The 18,808-nt window shown below is 42.6% G+C and overlaps 1 protein-coding gene across 8 annotated transcripts in view; it reads right to left on the bottom strand.

The window, feature by feature from the left end:
• Positions 1-18,808, bottom strand: part of Arms (Ankyrin repeat-rich membrane spanning) — a 33,801-nt gene that overhangs the window by 3,102 nt on the left and 11,891 nt on the right. For 3 of the 8 annotated variants that reach the window (XM_043413281.1, XM_043413280.1, XM_043413277.1), the window contains 19 exons: positions 8,932-9,063; positions 8,481-8,579; positions 8,283-8,381; positions 7,884-8,081; positions 7,650-7,748; positions 7,213-7,509; positions 6,572-6,947; positions 6,142-6,306; positions 5,794-6,001; positions 5,212-5,628; positions 4,899-5,121; positions 4,616-4,795; positions 3,904-4,529; positions 3,303-3,783; positions 2,996-3,169; positions 2,771-2,918; positions 2,547-2,668; positions 2,026-2,031; positions 1,668-1,785 (listed from right to left, as the gene is read on the bottom strand). In XM_043413281.1, coding sequence (XP_043269216.1) covers positions 1,668-1,785; positions 2,026-2,031; positions 2,547-2,668; positions 2,771-2,918; positions 2,996-3,169; positions 3,303-3,783; positions 3,904-4,529; positions 4,616-4,795; positions 4,899-5,121; positions 5,212-5,628; positions 5,794-6,001; positions 6,142-6,306; positions 6,572-6,947; positions 7,213-7,509; positions 7,650-7,748; positions 7,884-8,081; positions 8,283-8,381; positions 8,481-8,579; positions 8,932-9,042 — 4,147 coding nt within the window. In that variant the 5' untranslated portion in view covers positions 9,043-9,063. Of the gene's footprint in view, positions 1-1,667; positions 1,786-2,025; positions 2,032-2,546; positions 2,669-2,770; positions 2,919-2,995; positions 3,170-3,302; positions 3,784-3,903; positions 4,530-4,615; positions 4,796-4,898; positions 5,122-5,211; positions 5,629-5,793; positions 6,002-6,141; positions 6,307-6,571; positions 6,948-7,212; positions 7,510-7,649; positions 7,749-7,883; positions 8,082-8,282; positions 8,382-8,480; positions 8,580-8,708; positions 8,725-8,931; positions 9,064-10,629; positions 12,143-13,301; positions 13,538-18,053; positions 18,325-18,808 lie in introns of those variants that run through there. The other 5 variants (XM_043413274.1, XM_043413276.1, XM_043413278.1 and 2 more) reach the window with 5 other exon arrangements.

The following is an 18,808-nucleotide window of genomic DNA, read 5'->3' as shown; positions in this document are numbered from 1 at the left end:
TTTTTTTTATTGTCAATTACGTTTGTGGGTAACAACTTTAATATACTTTATCCGCATGGAACATTTCATTAATACTAATTTTGTTTTTATTCTATTTTGATTGATACAATGGCACGAACAATTCTCATGTGGACTTCTAGCTTGGAAAAAAAAGAAACAAAATTCTGTCAAACAGAATATATTTCCGGTGCAGGGCGAGCATTATAAATTTCAGCGAAGACACGTACAGTCTATTTCGAGTCAACCATATCAACACGTTTAATATCACAGACTTATTTCTACGTCGATTTTTTACAGCGGTATTGTAGTCCTTTCAATCCTTAGCGTTTCTCACGAAGCTCTGTGCGGTATGTAATTAAACAAAAACTTCGAATCTCTTGTCCAATCAACATTCATTCGGTGTTCTTAACCGAAAAAAAAAAACACTTCATTCACAATCATTCGTCTTTTATGTTTTTTAATCTATTTTTTGTACAGGAAGATATGGGACAAAATAACGAAAGAGGACTATGAACAAATATGTATTATGGCGAATGTTAATTATTGAGGAATTTCATTATAGTATTATATAAATGTATCAATGATGTCTCACAATGAAATACACTTTCGTTTATACTTAATGTTCGATAATTAAGGAATACGTGTTAATACATATTTGTAGCCGACATGAGAACAATCCATTTGTATTCGTCCGAGACTTTCTATACTTTGCCCTCTGTCATGCCCGCTGAAAAAAAAAAAAAAACAAAAAAAAACGAAAACTGAAACAATGATGTATGGAAATGTAACCACAGGGCTCCATTCATTTTCTAAATATGTACAACTTTCAAAATTTTAGCACGAGTTTCCCGTTTACGTAACGTCAAATTTCCTTGTTAGTTTAAAACACCAAGAGCACCTCTCACTTTTCATTCATAAGTATACGACGAGAAAATCGTCACACTTGCGCATTGGATTGACGTGCCAAGAATAATATAAATGCGTTCTTACCGCTAAACACCCACTCAAATCGCCTCTGCTCATTACATTGCGATGAAAAATAATCAAAATTTCTGATCATATATACAAGTTTGAAATCTTTCTATCTCTGATTGGTAGAATCGCATTTTTCTTTCCTACCTTAGTTTACGAACTTACATCTACATAACAAAAACACGATGTATAATGTTTTTTTTTCTCTTCTTTCGATCTTATGCTCCGTTTGGAACGCCGATTAAGACGAGCATCACCGAGTTTCGTAACAAAAGATGCAAGTCCTCCGGATGGAAAATGATAATTTTCGAGTCCGAGGTGAAAATATTGAACCTTCAAAATCGTCGTGTTTCGAACAGTTTTTCGAACATTTGAATAAAGAAACGAACTAATCGGTATACATATTTATAAATAAATATATATATTATATAAATATATATTTATATTTATAATTCATATATTTTCAACAAATATATATTTATAGGGATATATATTTGTATATTTGCGTTGCAGAGGCGCGTATAACCACGTAGCCAAGAGAGGTGCATAGTTATGATAATTTATGCCCCGGGGATATGTTCGTTTTGACTAGAAGTCTGTGCAGAACTCGTCGACGATGTCAGGGCTTTGGTCGGACATCGGTGCTTCCTGTACTATGACCAGAGGCAGTGAAAGCGGTAGTGAAGTAGGCTCACCTGGCAGTGAGTCTGTCGTCGAGGGTACAGTTGACGATGGCACATCCAAAACATCCTCACAAGCTTCTTCGTTAAGAGTTTGCAACGCTCCGCAAATCATTTGTTCCTCCAGTGTCACCTAAGCTCGAATCCGAGGTAAAGAGACGAGGAGAGAGGGGGAAACAGAGAGAAAATGAAATTTAAGAAATTGTCGGTTCAATCGTCTCATCAAATACTCCCGCCCCCCGTATTTCAGATATACGGACCAACCTTTCGTTACACACATTAGAGTCTTGCTTATAAAAGGCACGATTAAACAAGGCTCTAGTCTAGTTTGTAGTGCAAAAAGTAATTTTAAGAGATCCTCGAGAGGCTTTACCTGGAACTGTTTCCATTTTTTTGTTTTTGTATTATTTTTTTTGACGCAGCATTTGAAAAAAAATCAACGTTGGTATTAGCAATTTTTTGAAATGAAAATACGAAACAGCAAAGAGAGTATGTCTAGATTTTTTTAAGTGATTTGCTACGACTAATTAAAGTTTTTGGATGAACTAATTTGTGCAATCCAGTTGGACCCATAACTCGCAAAGCTTTCAAATTTTTTAATAGATTTTTATCAAAATTTTCAGAATTATACGTGGCTACACATTTCTTCACTTTACTGAAAGACTTTTTGGCTTTTTAATATAAATTTATTCTTGATGAATCAAATATCGCATTAAATTTTCTGGAAAATTAGTTTTAAAACAAATTTGATCTCACACCTGGGGAATCACAATTTGCCAAACAGGATATATGTCAAGAAAGGAAAAAAGGATCCAAGTTTTTTTAATACATTTGTTCAAACGATTGGATTGAATCCTTTCGGTCCAACTTATTGTTTCCACGTTATCGTCTCACCTGTTTTTCCATAATAGATTGCTTTGTTTGATCACGTCTTGCTGGACCGTCGGTTCTCGAGGTTGTTTTCTCTTTCTCGACGTGACTCGGCACTCGTGATACGTTACCCTGTGTCGTGTGTTCTAGATACGAGGAAAATTGTATAAAAATATCAACGAATAAGCTTTACGTAAAATTATGAATAAATTATGCTAAGCGAAAATAAGTTTAAAAAAACGACTCACCCTTACGCGCTATTTGATCGTGTCCTACGGAAAATCTAACACTACGAGATCCTTCATCGTTCATTGTGAAATTCGACAATTCTAGTTCTCTTAAAGAAACGATCACCATCCTGAAGAGCTCCCAGTCACCGAATCCCATTTTCAATACCTGCATGAAAAATACGAGTTACAAGAGAGTCGCATGGGCTCTGGAATTTTATCCCCGACAAACGGAGAAAGTATTACCTCCTTCAAGTCTTGTAAAGTACAGTGAAGCAAAACTCTTCCATTAATATTATTTTCTCTAATGAGACTTTTGTAGTCTTCAATTTTGTTGGGGTTGAGATCTTCGATTTTTTCTACAAGTTCGCAAACTCCATTGACGCTCAGATTCGTCAGTCTCGTGTCCAAAATTTCCATCTGAATCGTATGAAACGAAGACAATGAATAACGATGAAGTATTGGCGAAATTTTTAACAAATACTTAAACAATTTTTCTTCTCTTCGGTGGAATGAATAGTAGAACAAAGGCTCAATATATTAAATATCGTACCGGTATCGATGTGGTTGCTGAAAGAGGTTTTGGCATAGGTTCCGGGGGAGGCATCCACATGGGCGGTTGCCACGGATACGAGGCTTGAAAAGGCCATCCCGGTGGCGTAACAACTTGGCTATTTTGATTCTGCAAGCTCGGGTTTCTCGAAAGTTTAGGCTTTCCATTGTGTCTGTAGTTCATTTGGTCACCGGCACCAGGGTAATGGTGTTGTTGTTGTTGTTGTTGTTGTTGGTGATGCCAGGACGGTCCTGATTTGTACGTAGAAAAGTGATAATCCTCCTTCATACTCTGTTGTTCCTCTTTGATTTTTTTCTTTATATAAGGGTCGAGATTGATGGTGAACGGGAGGAAAATTTTCATATCGCTGACGAGAAGACTCGAACGATGAAACGTGAGAAAGACGTCGAGTTTCCGTTCATCCCTGTCCATTTCTAAGAGCGGTTGAACGTCTTTGAGAACGGGAATTTTAGGACGAACTCTGGATTGAAAAAATAAAAAAAACATTTGAAATCCCCAGCGCATTTCTATCGATTATCAATAATTCTGCGCCACTTTTACAAAAATACATTTTGCAACATCGATTTTTCCAAAAACTCACTTGTCGTAGAGGTTTTTCAGGGACGTAGAATCGTCGAGACTTTCTTCGTACATGTCGTAATGCAGAATAAGCCAAGAGGTCCTGAATGGCCATTGCTCGGTAATATTGATCCAACTGGCGAGATGATACCAGTTGAAATCAATTTGGAATGCTTTTAACAAGCGACCAGTAACGTAAACGACGTTCATGAGACGTCTCATACTGCGTGGATTGACGTCGCTGAAATAATCGTCAGTGAGGAGCATTTTGTTTAAATCTTGAGCACCCCCTAATCTGTTCAAATTGCTGCCTATGCTGCTGGCGATCGATTCGCTGAGTCTCAATTTCCTGCTGCCTTTTCTACTCGGCGGTTTTAATTTTTCATTGCTATTCATCACACTCGACTCGGTGCTCAATCTTCTGTTCGACACCGAGTGATGCATCGCGTTCGACGTCGTATAATTCACACTCTCCTCGGCCTCGTTCCAGGTCGTTTTTTTACCGTGTTGAGCAGTCTGCTGGGCAACCTTGACCTTTCGTAATCCACTGTTTTGCAAATAAAATGGCAAATGTACCATATTCCTCAGGTAATCGTGGCCACCGATGTTTGACTCGGAAAAAAGACGACGACTGTTCACCTCAACTGCCTAAAACCAAAGGAACAGATACGAAATTGGTTATTCAAATCGCATTTATTCGAACGCAAATTTTCACATCTTCGAAAATCTCTTACCCTGGAAATTATGTGCGGATCTATCGCCAAAATTACGACGAATGGACAATTGTTGTCGCTGAACAGAGCTTGCATTGCATCGAGCACCAGTAACACTTTGTCCTGCTCACAACTGTCGAGCCCATCGACGATTACCACTAATCTGCTCTGTTGCGAGGTAAAACTGTCCAGACATTTGACCTGCGATGTATCAATTTTATAAAATGATCGTACGAAAACGGTCGACAGTGTCAATTCGTTTAGAAATATATGAAATTAATGAAAATTTACAGAATCTATTCACCATTTCTGTCATTAAATTGACTTCGCTCTTCAGCGTTTGTATAAAACCTTCGCTCTTGACTGTCTCAAGTTTCGAAATGCTGCGTTGCAGATGTCTACGCTGCGAGAAAACAATTGCTTTAATAGTCCGACTCCAAGTGTACAAATTTGCTATGAGGCTGAATGCCAACTGTAGCAAAACCGCTATCATGATAACGTGTGCAGTAACGGGCTCCAGTATCGGGCTGAAAATTTTCACAATCCATCAATCACGAGAATTTTTCTTTTCTTCCATTACATTTTATTGTTCTGTGGTAGCAACCGATCGAGCTTACTTTTGTAAATCGGTGAGGTAAAGCGTCAGTACGGAAACACCAACGAGGAAGCTGCAAAAGCAAAATTCAAAAATTACGATGTACGGCAAGCAACAAACTTGTCGCCAAGTCCACGAAGTCGTCGATTTAACTGGTTTCGGTTTGAAAGCCCGATAGAGACGCGTCGCGAAAGATCCGAAATCATTTTCAATCGAATCGTAAAGCGAGCCGACCATCTGTGCCACGGCATTTTCACCCGCCGAAGTTGTACCGACTCGAGTTTGATCGGTGAAATAAAATTTGATCGGTTGGATCGTTAAACCGTCGTTGACCACGCCGGTTGGCGGGTGGCAGAATATCACTTGAAGCAACAGCTTCAAAGAATTTAGTTTTGTCGTTAATGCTACGGTGAAATTGTACGGCCAGTACCAATCGTATCTGAAAGTAAAAATCAAACAATTTACATCGCAAAGAGCATCGAATTCCCAGTAATTTCGATTCATAGATTAGATTTTAAAGATGAACAAATTCCCATCAAACATTAGCTGTCAGCTGTTTGCAAAGTATTTGCAATTTAATCGCTCGAACGAAGATTATTCTTACCTTTTGTTTGCGTACCAGACGATGAAGAGGAATATGTACACAATGCTAATTATTGCCACACCCGAAGCAACGCCAATTATCCAAGATTGCAGCGCTAGTCCTACCGTCACTCCGATCAACAGAGAAACGTGAGCAGTTACGACGAACAACAGAGACGAAAATTGGAACACTGGATCCATCCATTGCCGAGCAAAATTTTTCATTTCCTCTGTGAATACGAGTATAGTTTAATTCCTGTTATCGATCATCATCCTTTCGCTCAGGAATAGGATAATTTTGATCCGCTCTTCGAGACATTTTACGTCAAAATTTATCGTGTCAAAAAATGTTTTAAGCTCAATAACAAACCTCGTAATTTGTTCAATAGGAAGGATTTTCCAGAGCCCCATTTCGCATAAAGTCCAACGGTTATCGGAGTCGACAAAGACGGTTCGCTCAAAATATCTGCTAGTGCACTACTGTATAAATCATATCCCAACATGTTCTCATTGTCCTCGTTCGTGTTGAGCCGACCTGTGAAAAAAATATTATTGACGTTATCCTCGCGTGTAGAATAAATTGGTGGGTATAAAATTTCAACCAAATTTTTTTCATTTGGAGGTTCATTAGTGACCGGAAAGGCTAAATTTTAAAACCTTGATATTGTAGAGGAAATAATCAAATGTAATTTCATGCGAATTTAAAATGATTGAAAGCTATGACAAAAATTAATGCAAACTGAAAGTAATCAAGGTTTGAAAAGAACAAAAATGGCGAAATCGTTAAAAAAAATACTCACGAGCTCCAAATATTTGTCCCAAAATGGTTTTGGGATGTTTGAAATCAATGTTGTAGGGTGTCTCGCCTTGTCTATTGGGGCGATAAAGCAATTGACTATTTTTCGGGTTCCTTAAAAGTATTTCAACGATGCCCTTCGATCTCGCTCTCATCGCTACGTGCAATACGGTGTCGCCTTTTTTATCGGTGGCCGAGACTTTGGCTTTTTTGTCCAAAAGTAATTGTACAATTTCTGCATTCCTCGATCTCACTGCCCTCAACAAGGGTGTGTCACCGTCTTTCGTTGCTATTTCCAGATCCGGATTGGCGTTCAGTAACAGTTTCAGTATCGGGATATTTCCTTTTTCAACGGCAATGTAAATGGCGGTTTTTTTGTCCTGTCATAACAAAAATTTCAGTTTCAATTAAATGGGAGTTCGACTTTAAAAAAAATTTCAGGGCATTCCGATAAAATTTTCTTCCGTTTTATCGAAAGATATGAAAAAAAAAGTGATATTTCGAAAATACTGAACAATCACAGTCTCCCCATTGACAAATGATCGTGATCGAGCTATAAAAATTCGTGAAAATAATTTTTTAAAAATATTTTGCATCCAAAAGTGCAGATTTTTATAAATGGAAGTAAAAATTTAATGAAAATACCTTTCCAGCGATATCGACATCGACATATTTTTTGAGAAGCGCCTCGACAACGGAACGGTGTCCACCCTTGACCGCGTGAATAAGATTCGTATCGCCAGCCCGATCTTGAATGTTGATGTAAGCGCCGGCGTTCAAGAGAGCATTAGTGATTTCGTGATAACCTTCGCGAGCAGCTATCGCCAGAGCTGTGCAGCCGTCCTTATCGAGAGCATTAACATTTGGTTTGTGCTCCAACAACAAAATGACAACGTCAACGTGGTTGCCGAGAGTCGCTACGATCAGTGGAGTCCAGGAGTACTGTGGAAAGAAAATTATTCAAATTCTCCATTTCACAATGGTCATAAAAATTTTCGAAAAATTTATAAATTTTCTATTTTTCTTCTATAGTTCGTTTTCCAGTATTGGTGATTTAAAAAAACGAATGAAAATTCACTCACCATGCCAGCGGTGTCGACGTTGGCACCAGCTTTGAGAAGAGCGTCGACGATTTCGACGTTGCCCTTTCTCGCTGCCCAAACAAGGGCTGTCGTGCCATACTAAAAAAAAAAAACGAACAAAAAAAGAACAATCGATGAATTAAACAATACTAAAACATTGCATCATAAGAAACGAAAAATTTGACGTAACTAAAAATCACATTTAGAATATAAAAAAAAAAAAAAAATACAAACCTTATCACCAACATTGACTTTGGCACCGTGGGCGATTAGAGCTTTGACTATTTCGGCGTGTCCACGGCCAGCAGCCCACAACAAGGACGATATGTGATAATTTCCATGAGCATTTACATCCGCACCTCGGGACAGAAGCGTGGTCACCGTGGCTGTGTGACCTTTGTACGTGGCCCACATGAGCGCTGTCCAACCGCCCTGAAATCATGGGAGAACATTATCTCAGTCCAATCAGGCTGATGTTTTGGTTGGGGGAAAATTGCAGTAAATGTGACAGGCAGCGTTGGCAGAGTAGAAAAACGAAAATTCGTGGGTTTATTAACTTTTGAAAATTCTTTTGAGGAGTCAAATTTTCAAGGAAGAAAGTAGAGAGAAAATGATGGAAATTGGATTTCTCACCACGTCGCGGTGCTCCAAATGGGCTCCGTGTTCCAAGAGTTCGACGCAAACGTCCGTGTGCCCTTCTTTGGCTGCGCAGAGCAGAGCACTCCAATTGTCCTGCGGGAGGAGAGTTTAATAAAAATCGTAAGTTTCGTGAGCCATCGAGCCGGAGCATTGAAAATGTCGTTTTAATATTTTTCAGGGCGTTTAACTCACTCCATCTTCGGCATTGACGTCAGCACCGTGATTGATGAGTTCTCTGACGAAGTGTATTTTCCCTTTGGATGCAGCGAGTATGAGCACGGTGCCACCATTCTGCGAAGGAGAAGAGAGAATTGCATGAAAATCGAGTGGACCGTCGATCGTTGAAGGGAAAACAATTATTCTGGAATTCTCACGGTTGTAAGCGGGGGAAAAATCAAGCGAAAAATCGGGAGCTCTTACGCTCGAGTGTTTCACAGTTTTCGTCAGCCTTCAGCTAACTCGATACTGTCAGGACCTCGGGAATGGTGACAGGGAATCATGAAAGCCGGAGGGCAGGAACATGGAAACGCAAAAAAGAGGAAAACGAATAAACTGGTTGTTCAGCGTCCTCGACTGAGCAAAATCAAGTTAAAGTTCAAGTTTTGTAATCGACGAGTTATCGAGAAAATCGCTGCTCACTCACCTCGTCCCTGTCGTCAATTTGTATCCTTTTGTTTTCAAGGAAGTTTTGTAAACCAGCGAGATTGTCGTCGGCTACGTAGCTGGCGAGGGGTCGATAGCAGAGTGAAACCATCGAGTCCGTCCGATGGAGAGTCTGTCATGTGGAGCGAAAAAAGAGAGAAAAAAGAAGAAAGCATTATGAAACGATTGAGCAGTTGGGCCGAGTATAAAATGCATGAAAAAATCGTTCTTTCGAGGAGCGCAAAGTGCGGCGAGCGAACGTCGAGGCGGTTGCGACCAAGTTCGGTGGACGGCACACATCGAGATCGTCAGAGCATTGCGATTGAGAGAGGAAACATTGAGTTGAGTAGGAAATATGAGCGAATAAAAGAGGGTTAAAAATGGCCAAGGCAAGCTCAAGCTGTTGGCAGGAAAACGTGTAAAGTTCGTTGCTTTCTCACTAAAATCCGGACGAAAATTAGCGGGTTCAACTATGAAGAAAGCGTGAGTTCGTACGCTCAGCGACACGTTGACGTCGTAAGCCGTCGCGATGCTGTTCATCCAGGAGATTATCGAGAGCTGCATTTTCGCAATGGTAGCAAAATAACGAAGAAACAATGAAAAATGCGCTTCGAACGGTTGCTCGATCCCTCGACCGCTCCGTCGTCTCCCCTTCGCGCATCGCACGTACTCCGAGTTATCGACGATATTGTCGCCATTGAAGATTCACTCGATCGGCTGTTATATAGCCGCGGGAATTAGAGGCTCGTGCGCTTGTGTAAGACCGAGAAAGAAAGGCCACCTGCCGCGGCATTTAAACGGCCGATCGATGTGTGTCGAGGACCCTCATAATTATCGTAAGGATAATGGGCGCACGCGTCTCAAACGTGTGCGCGAATGTTCGGACTTTCTTGCTTCGTCTTTGCCGATTTCGTCCGCGATCCTCGTCGCGAGCATGTGTCCGCGTCTCTCGCAGTTTTCCAACTCCTTTTTTTCTCGTTTCCGTTAAACAGCGGTGCCAAGCGAACATTTACATTTTCATTTTTAGCGAAACGATTCTCCTTTTTTAAGGATCGTCGCGAGCGCAATTGAGCTCTGGAGAATCTCGCGCTAAACGAGAATTCCGCGCACGTCCTTAAGATAAACGCGGCGAGGAACGATCCGGCCGAGCACGCAGTCGTGATCAATTCAATCGAGCGAATCGCTTTGCGCCCATTTAACCGATACAATCTCTTCACTCCACTCGGCTTTTGATGCGCCTCGTTTTTCAACGATGTTAAAGAACTCACGACGAGTGCGATGGGGTACAAAGCGATCCGCCGACCGTGGACTTTTCGATCGAATTTCTTCTCACCGGTACGCAGTGTTATGAGTAAATAAAATTTAGCGATAATTAAGGAAAGTGTGAGGATAAAACGAGAGCGACATGCCAGTTATGCGCGGCACAACAACACTTCCATTGAATCCGAAATGTTTTTGTTACAATTAGTGTGAAAATGCTCTCAACGAGTGTTCCAGTTTTGGAGTATTTTGATGCGCCGAAAATTTCAACGTTTTCGAGGAAACAAATGAAAAGCGATCTCAGCCATAAAAATCGCATCGATTCCATTCGACTTGAGTACGATCGTGCGACGAGAAAACACGGGGAAAGGGAAAAAACGAGCAGAGGCTTTGTTACGTGTTTTCGTATGATTTTTGTCGTCACACTGAAAAAACTAACCATCTGGGAGTGCCTTCTAATGCCGAAGTTGAATTTTCGACCCGTGCCCTCGGTCCCGACGCCGGTGAAGGTGAAGCTCGGCACGTGGATGTGTGGGAAATGTACGCCGAGCGAGGAGTGATGATGATGATGATGATTTTGTTGATTGGAGTGATGATTCTGGTGGTCGTGTCTCTCGGATTTATCGGCGTCGTAATTTTCCGTGGCGGTTGCTACGTTCGACCACGAGTGTGGTTGCGGCAAGTGTAAGCGAAGGAAAGGGAGCCGCGATTTTCTTCGGAGGTTTGGAAGACGAGCGTGGGAGTCGTCGGCGTTGAGGTCGTCGCTGAGGTTCGTCGAGCAGATTGAAAGGCTGCTGGGGGTGGCGCTCCGGCCGTTCGCGTCGTTGGCGACGGCCGAATCGTTGGGGGGAATCGACCGGGAGGCGCCATCCGAAATGCCGATCAAGCTGGTCGCGATGCTCGAGCCGATCGCGGCGTTCGTGACGCTGCATTTTCGGAGATTCTTGTTGACGAGGAGCGCGGGACTCGCCGCGGCGGTACGAGTTTCCCGCGCCTCCACGAAGCCCCTTTTCACGCCGTTCGCGTCGCCGACTCCGCAGCAAACCTGGGGGGAATCACTCGAGCTCAAAAAGTCCGGACTCGAGATCGATTCTTTGAAGAAAATCGATTGTTCGAGCACCGGTTTTCTGCCCTTTTTCGACGGCCCATCCGCCTCGGGGAGCACGCGGGGCACCGTCACGTCCGAGACGCGGTAACGGGCCTCTGGAATTTTAGGGATCTCGAGGTACTTTCTCCCGCCGGAATAATCGCTCGTCGGGAAGACGAATCTCGATATGGTCAACTCGTCGTGAGATTTATTCGGAGCGGAACCAAGCCCGCGCTGCTTCATGCTGATGCACGGCAACTTTATCAGGAGCGTGTCCTCGCTCGCTTTGCGAGAAACGATCTTTTCGCTGCTCGAGCTCTCGGACTCGAACACCGAGGATCCTCCGTCCCTGTTCAGGGTGGATATTTCTCCGGCAATTCGATCCTTTTCCAAAAAACTATTCTCCTCGTGAGCATCGTCGACGAGCGAGGCGGTCTCGCTCAACGAATCGTGAGAGCTCTCGTCGCGCCTCGGTTCATCGATTTCGTGTCGGGGGACGCGAGTTTCCGAGGGGTTCGGGGGCTCATCGGGGCCTCGAATCGACCGAGAAGAGACCGGTCCGTCGTCGTTCTCTTCTTCCTCGTCCTCGTCGATCTCGATGCGAAAATTCGCGCTCGAGATTCTCTTGTTTCTGTCGTCAGCCTTCGGCATGGCATTCTTCACTGGTGTTTAAACAGCCGTGGAGGAAGGTCGTCGCCTCCTCGAAGCCACGCTCGAAATCACCGGAGTTTAATCGCTCTGGGATCCGCGCCCGTTCGTGGTGTCTATAAATTGTCGTGTTTGATCGTCGGATCTCCGGGTAAATCTTCGAGGCGGGTTTCCTCGACGGGACGCCTTTTTATCGCGTCGTTCTCGCTCGTCGGAGCTGCGGAAAAATGTGTTACAACTTTACATTCGTGAATGACGAACGAGCAGATAAAGGAGACACTGTTGATAAAGCAAAACAGCGGAGAATCGCACGCGAAAGTAAATTCACTGCGGGGAGAATGTAAACAACAATTATTCGTTGCTTAAACGACGACGATGTCGACTTTGGCAAAGAAATGGCCAATGGAAAGTCCGTTGCGTCTCCGAGTGCGCCTCGAGTAGCTAAAAACGTCGTCGAAAAAGTCGTGCGATCTTTCGCCAATTGAGAGCTGGACTTGAAAACCGCCTCGAGTGAGATTGAAAACAATGGAAAGAAATTATTGGCTGCATTTCTTTGATGATGCGGAGCCGCGCGGATCGCCTCGGCATTCGAATAAACAGATGAGGCCGCGCGAGTTCGCGGCCGTTTTAATCGCGCGCACGATTCTCCGCAGCGAACCCGCCGCGCGGAGGCTTCGGTATCGAGCAATAAAAATCGCCGATCGAGTTTATAATCAGCGGGGCGTTTGCTCGGTCGTTGAAAAAAATCCCCTCGAATTTTGAAGCGCGCTATCCAGCATTCGGAGGCCATAAACATTTTGGCTGCTTCACTAAAGCGTGGATTTTGGGAAAGTCGCGTCGGCCGATCGAGCTTCGAACGTTCCGGAGTCGTGAAATCTTCTCCGACGATAAAACGCACACTCGAAAAATAACGAGGTCGAACGCACGCTCAACCTCATTTTCTTTTGCCTCGTTAAACGTCACGAGAAAATATGTAGAAAAACTTGCGCTGTTCGGCGGAAAAAGCAATTACGTCAATGCGATCACGTGCGGGAATTACCACGTCGTAAAAATATAAAACGAAGAGATTGGGAGATCCGATGAAATCAGCTGTGACGTTAAATCGCGTGAGTCGTCGCTCATTTTTCGAAAAACATTTGTTCGAAATCCCGTCCTCGTTAGATCCACATTATGCTCGACGCTTCGGGGCGACTTTGTATATTTAAAAAATGAAGAAAAACGATGGGAAACGAGCAGCAGGAAATTTCCCGATACATTAAATCCAGAATAATTTACAAAATTCGATGATTTTTTGCCAATGAAAAATTCCACTGTGCAAGCACTCGGTGCGTCGATATAATTGTCGACGAACTTGTGAAAACAGTGCGGTCACGAACCTTCGAAAGGTTGGTGAGACGTAGCATTTTCTCCAGATTCCTGGTCGACATGGTTCAAAAGTTCGAAGAAAAGCGAGTGCGAGGGATCCGGAGGCATCGACGATCGATCCGGCGGTTCACAAACGATCCACGATTCGCGTCAAGATCGCGTTAAACGAAAAACGAACGAAGAATAAAGAGTTTGAAGCTCTCCGATTTATCGCGGTTAAAACACCATTGAAAATTGACGAGAGTCGCGGAAATGGGCGCGAAGATCTTACGAGAGAAGATGCTCGTCTCGCGAGAGCCACGAGAGGCAAAAAGATTAAAGTTGGATGTCGCGACGACATATATATCGCCGCGGGATCCAGAAAGCTCAATGTACACACACCAACCGCTCTATATCTCGTGTGTATCAATAGAGCATCGTATATAGTTCGTCGCAGTGGCTTGTGTACATTTTATACACGATTAAAACACACGCACACGGACACAGACGCTCGGGCTAGAGCGGGCGACGAGGAACAGTTTAGTGGCTCCGGGTTCGCGCTGCCGATGAAGCACGGTGCGATGAAAAATGCATTGCAACAGTCTTCCCTCCCATATCTTGGCCTAATGTATAACCAATTGTATTTTAATTGATCGACGCAGCCGCACTGTTTTTGCTGGAAAAGGCTCGAACTCATTTTCGAAAAATTTGAGCCCTGTTCGAGCCCGTGGGAATGCCACTTTCCTGAAGATTTTGAGGGTCCGATTAGAGAAATACGACAGAATTCTAGACTATAGTTCGTACGATTGCAGATACGATTGAACGATTGAGGTAGATCGTGCCCGAACGATCGTATTTTATGGGTGTCCGAATTCGATCGATTTTTACTCCCTAATTAAAGACATGGTCACTTTAAATTAATGTCAGAGTTATCAATTCGAAATTGTAAACGAATTTTTTCAACTTATCTTTTGGCGAATGAAATTACGAGCCATTAATAATTAATCGAGGATCTATCACTGACCGGACCCCAAATTTCATTCCTTCCTGGCTAAAATGCTAGTTTTTTATGTAAAAAAAAAGGAAAAACACAACGGAAAATGGATCAAGAAAAATGTTATTAATAAAAAGACGGAGGGCTGTGACAGCAATGGGCCAAGCCAAGAGGAAAGAAAATGCCGAAATAAGCAAATGTGAGGTTATACGAGTGCTCGGTACCAATTTCGTTCAACCTTCAACGCAATATATCTTCATTACTGTTGAGAAAATCGTCTCGAATTTTTCCCCAGACCTTCGTTTTATACTTCATTGTTGTTGTGTACGTTTTTCCTAAACTTCGTAAGGAGCGTTCGTTCGTTGTATGGAAAGTTTAAACGATTATTTACGCACAGTTTCTAACCCTGATTTTTCTTCATATTTAAACACGTTTATCTAAATAACGAATAAGACGAAGCCCTTAACATTTGATACTCGTGTCGGTCGACTACCGATTAAAACTCTGCAAATTTCAAGATTTTCTCAAGAAAATCGTTTCTACTGTCTCGGGCAAATGTCCGGAGAATTATTGAATTTATTGATTTACGGAATTCGCGGTGAACTTCCGTTCTCGAGTTTTGTCTCGAGTGGTCGAATCACTCGGTTTTGTTCTCCAAACATAATTCTTCGTTTCTGTTTCGGTGATGAATCAGCCAGAAGTGACGATGCAGTTCGAGATGAAATTAGTTGCGCAACGAAAACTGCACGCGAACGATGAGCAGAATTTTCACGAGGCATTAAGCGTTAAAACGTTGAGTTTTATAATTGTTTGTGTTTGACAAAATGAAGTTTGATAAATATCAATATTGGGTGCGAGTACATAAAGGAGCCTTTGAAAAAGCGAATTTGGATCATCCAACGACAATATTTGGCGACTTTATTCAAGCGTTCGACGATAAGAAGCCCGAAAAATAAAATAATGTCGCACCCGCGTAATTTTTCCATCAGAATAATTATCGCGAGTGCCGCGGGTTAGTTGCACTCGAAAGAAATGAGCAGCCAGCGGCGAATTAACAAAGTGACGGTCTCCGCGTGGTGAGCGAGAAAACTCGAAACGAATACGGGCTACGGCGCGAGGTCGTTCAAACGTTCGTTTGAACAGTCTACACGCATTATCGTTGAAACTATCCTCGCCGCGGCGTGCGAGCCAAAGAGGAGAAGCGCCGCGGGAGTGAGAGAGGAAAAGTGAGGCCAGAAAAAGTGACGCGACGAGCCTCGTCTCCTTGTTCAAATAATTACTCCAATAAATTCTCGTTGTTTGGTGGGCCAGAGCGTTGAGCGTTCTAACGCGTTCCTCGCACCGTCATTGAGAGGAAGCCCCGAGCTCCGGGGAAAATAACTCCGCTGCGGGGTGTGCAGCTGCTCGGAAACAAACAAAATCTTCGATTCGACGATGATATCGAATCGAATCGTTCGTGACCTAATAAAATTCGGTTAATCAAGCTCCCACTGTCGGATTTATCGCTTTCGCATTCGACAATTTCGACGCCGCTGCGCGCGACACTCGTCAAAGGCGATAACGAGTTTCTAGGGGTTAGAAAAATCGCTGGTTTTTTCATCATTCGTCGCTCGAATGATAAATATTTTTGAGGCTTTTCACTACTCGCGTTGCAATCGGGTGTTTGATAATTTTGGAAATGAGCGTTGACGCACGTTTCCGGATATTTTTAAAGCAGCTCGGCCGTGTTCTATGACTAGTCAAGTTTGCAACTACTTTATGTTGATTCAATTCAAGAATAAATTTTTAACAAAGTTAATAAACACTTACGTTGAGAATATTTTTATCACAAGAGTGTAATAAAATGCTTTAAGAATATCATAAAAAATCAAATTTATTTAGTTTAGGAGTTTCCATACCTGTTAACAAATATTAAATTGATAAAACTTGGTGATAATGTTCTTCAATATAACGTGCGAAGGCTCAATTTTTTTCGAAATTTTCTTCTACATAGTTATCGAATAATAAAGCATATTAAAGCAAAGTTCTCATGCCCGGAATGTATAATTATACATATTGAAACGCTATGCTTATACACGTGATCTTTCGAGTTAAATTACTCGATAACGGTGTAGAAGAAAAATCTAAAAAAGAAATGTGTTCACCAAATTTTATAAAATTCTGAACTTTTGAATTTTTTTACCTTCCTAACACGACTTAGCATGACAACATTGTGTGGAGTGTACCGAAACTCCTTAATGATCGAGTCGGTACCGGTGACCCTTGAAATACACGTAACCTGGGGAACACTTTTATTGTGCGAAAGAAAGTTTATATCGGTGTAATGCGCCACCGAGAAAAAGGAATGGTCAATTCGTTGAAAAAAGCGAAGCTACTGGGCGAATGAAAGCACGTGAGTCAGTCTCGAAAATAAATTTAATGAAGTTCTCGTGATTCCCGAATTTGCCCGAAGTTCAATCAGCTGTTACCAGCAGTCCAACTCAGTGGCTGACATCCGCTTTCGACGCGTCAAAAACTCGAGTTTTTTCATCTTTTTTTCTCGAAAGCCCCGCAAGCTAATGTTTTTTTAAGAAACGGAATCTGTGGTAAATTTTCTTCGCGATAGAAACTTTTCCGAAGCTCGAACACGCTACAACTTTTTCACGATTAATATTATTGCGAGTTCTCTCATAAGGTGGCGCGCTAAAAACTCAAAATTGAAAATGAAATAGTTCAAAATTTGGCCCCGTAAGAGACCCTGGAACTGTGCTTATCGGGGGACCTTAAATTAAAGCCGGATTTGACGACACTGGCGCGAAGGAAATGAATTTTAGAGTTTCGCCATCCGAAGTCATCGGTAAGGCGCACGAACCGTGATGAAGTATTTGACAAATAAATAAATATAATTCAATGTGAAACAAGTTGTAAATTAGAATTTGATTAATAAACGACGATTTTGTTGCTCGGGGTGTACGGACGTTTGAAATGTTCGGACAATTGTCAGGATGCCACGTCGTCGATCATCGTAAGTACATCACGGGATTATTTGGTGCGTCTCAACGCTTCAAGCCCGTGTATCACCGACGCGGTGCTCGATATTTAGCCGAATTTTGGCACGTGTTAAAACTAATTCGCGAAAATAAACCCCCGAATATTTGGAGCCAACGAATTTCATTGAGGAAGTTTCATTCAACTGGCTCACCGCGTAAGTCTAAATTTACTTTCTTCCTTGCCCAAAACCATCGCTCATTCTCGACGGAAAAAATAAACTCAGTGACAGTTCCGTCTGGTACAAAAAATCTCGTGATTGCAGCTTCGAATTTGAAGGCGAAATTTGCATCGGTGGAATACGACAAAAAATGATTTTTCCCGGCTCTTTGAGCTTTGACGAACGAATAAAAAATTGTCTCGCACTCCGAAAATCCGGGTTCAAAATCCTGGCAAAATGGCCTCAAAAAAATGATGAAAAAAGTGGGCTCGGTACAAAGGAATTGAAGTGAAAACTTTCGTTCGATCGATCGCAGCGAATCGACGCGTCAATCGAAAATAATCGTTCCTTCGATAAGATCGAAGAACCATCGCGCGTTTGCTCAATTTACCACAAATAGAATAAATTCCCCGAGGAGACCGAAGCGCGCTCGCCCCTCGGATCGGCCACAATTAAAGCAAACTTTTCGTCGATAAGATCGAAGAGCGATCCTCTGTCGAATTGACGTCAAACGAGAATGGTTTCTTCAATGAGATCGAAGAACGATCGACGAATCGAATTCGATGAACTAATGAAACTCAATCGTAAAGGATCTTTGAATACCTGTTTACTTCGATTCCAGAACGACTTAACAGCTTGATGACAAGCTTGTATCGATCCATAGGATCTGGGGCCGTGACCGCGTAAAAGTGACAAGAGGCTGGACGAGCTAGCGGAACTGCTGCTACCGAAACTTCGCCGATGGACATTGTTCGCTCGCGGCAAGAGAGTCGACTGTTCGTTCGGTTGACTCGCGCTTATATCGTCCTCTTCAATGTCCAGCTTGACTTCCATAGTAGGCCAATTGCTCCTCGCCGAAATAATCTTAATCCCGGACTTGATAGAAGAGAGTAATCGATCGTCGAATTCTCACGTCGCTCTCGGAGCGAAAAGACGTTTAGGAAAATTTGGCGGTCGTCGGTGACAGCGCGGGGGGGCAAAAAATATTTTTCTCGTAATATCGTTGTTCGACGAGAACTGTTCGCTAAAATTTTGATGGTTTGTTAAATTTCTGATCATCGCAGCTCAATACGAAGGGCGAATTAGACGTTTTGTTTCATTGACCTTGTGTAAAGTGTATACGAATAGAGCTTTCGTCATCTACAAGTGTTCGATCGAGTCCGCTTTTTCTTTCGATAGTCCCCGCAAATGCTTGTCACTTTGTTGCGCGACATTGTGCTCGTTTTTTTCAGTCAGTATCAACACCCCGCGTTATCTTCGCTTCTCGCCTCGAACAACTCTTTTTTCTCGACTTTAATCGTCAACTTTTCGATGAGAGGAATCGAAACTTCACCACTTATCGAAGGCATGTCGAACGC

The sequence above is a fragment of the Venturia canescens genome, chromosome 2, assembly GCF_019457755.1.
Source record: "Venturia canescens isolate UGA chromosome 2, ASM1945775v1, whole genome shotgun sequence".
In the NCBI taxonomy this organism is placed as follows: Eukaryota; Metazoa; Arthropoda; class Insecta; order Hymenoptera; family Ichneumonidae; genus Venturia; species Venturia canescens.
Note: the sequence above shows the minus strand (reverse complement) of the source record. Positions and strands in the feature narration are given on the sequence as shown.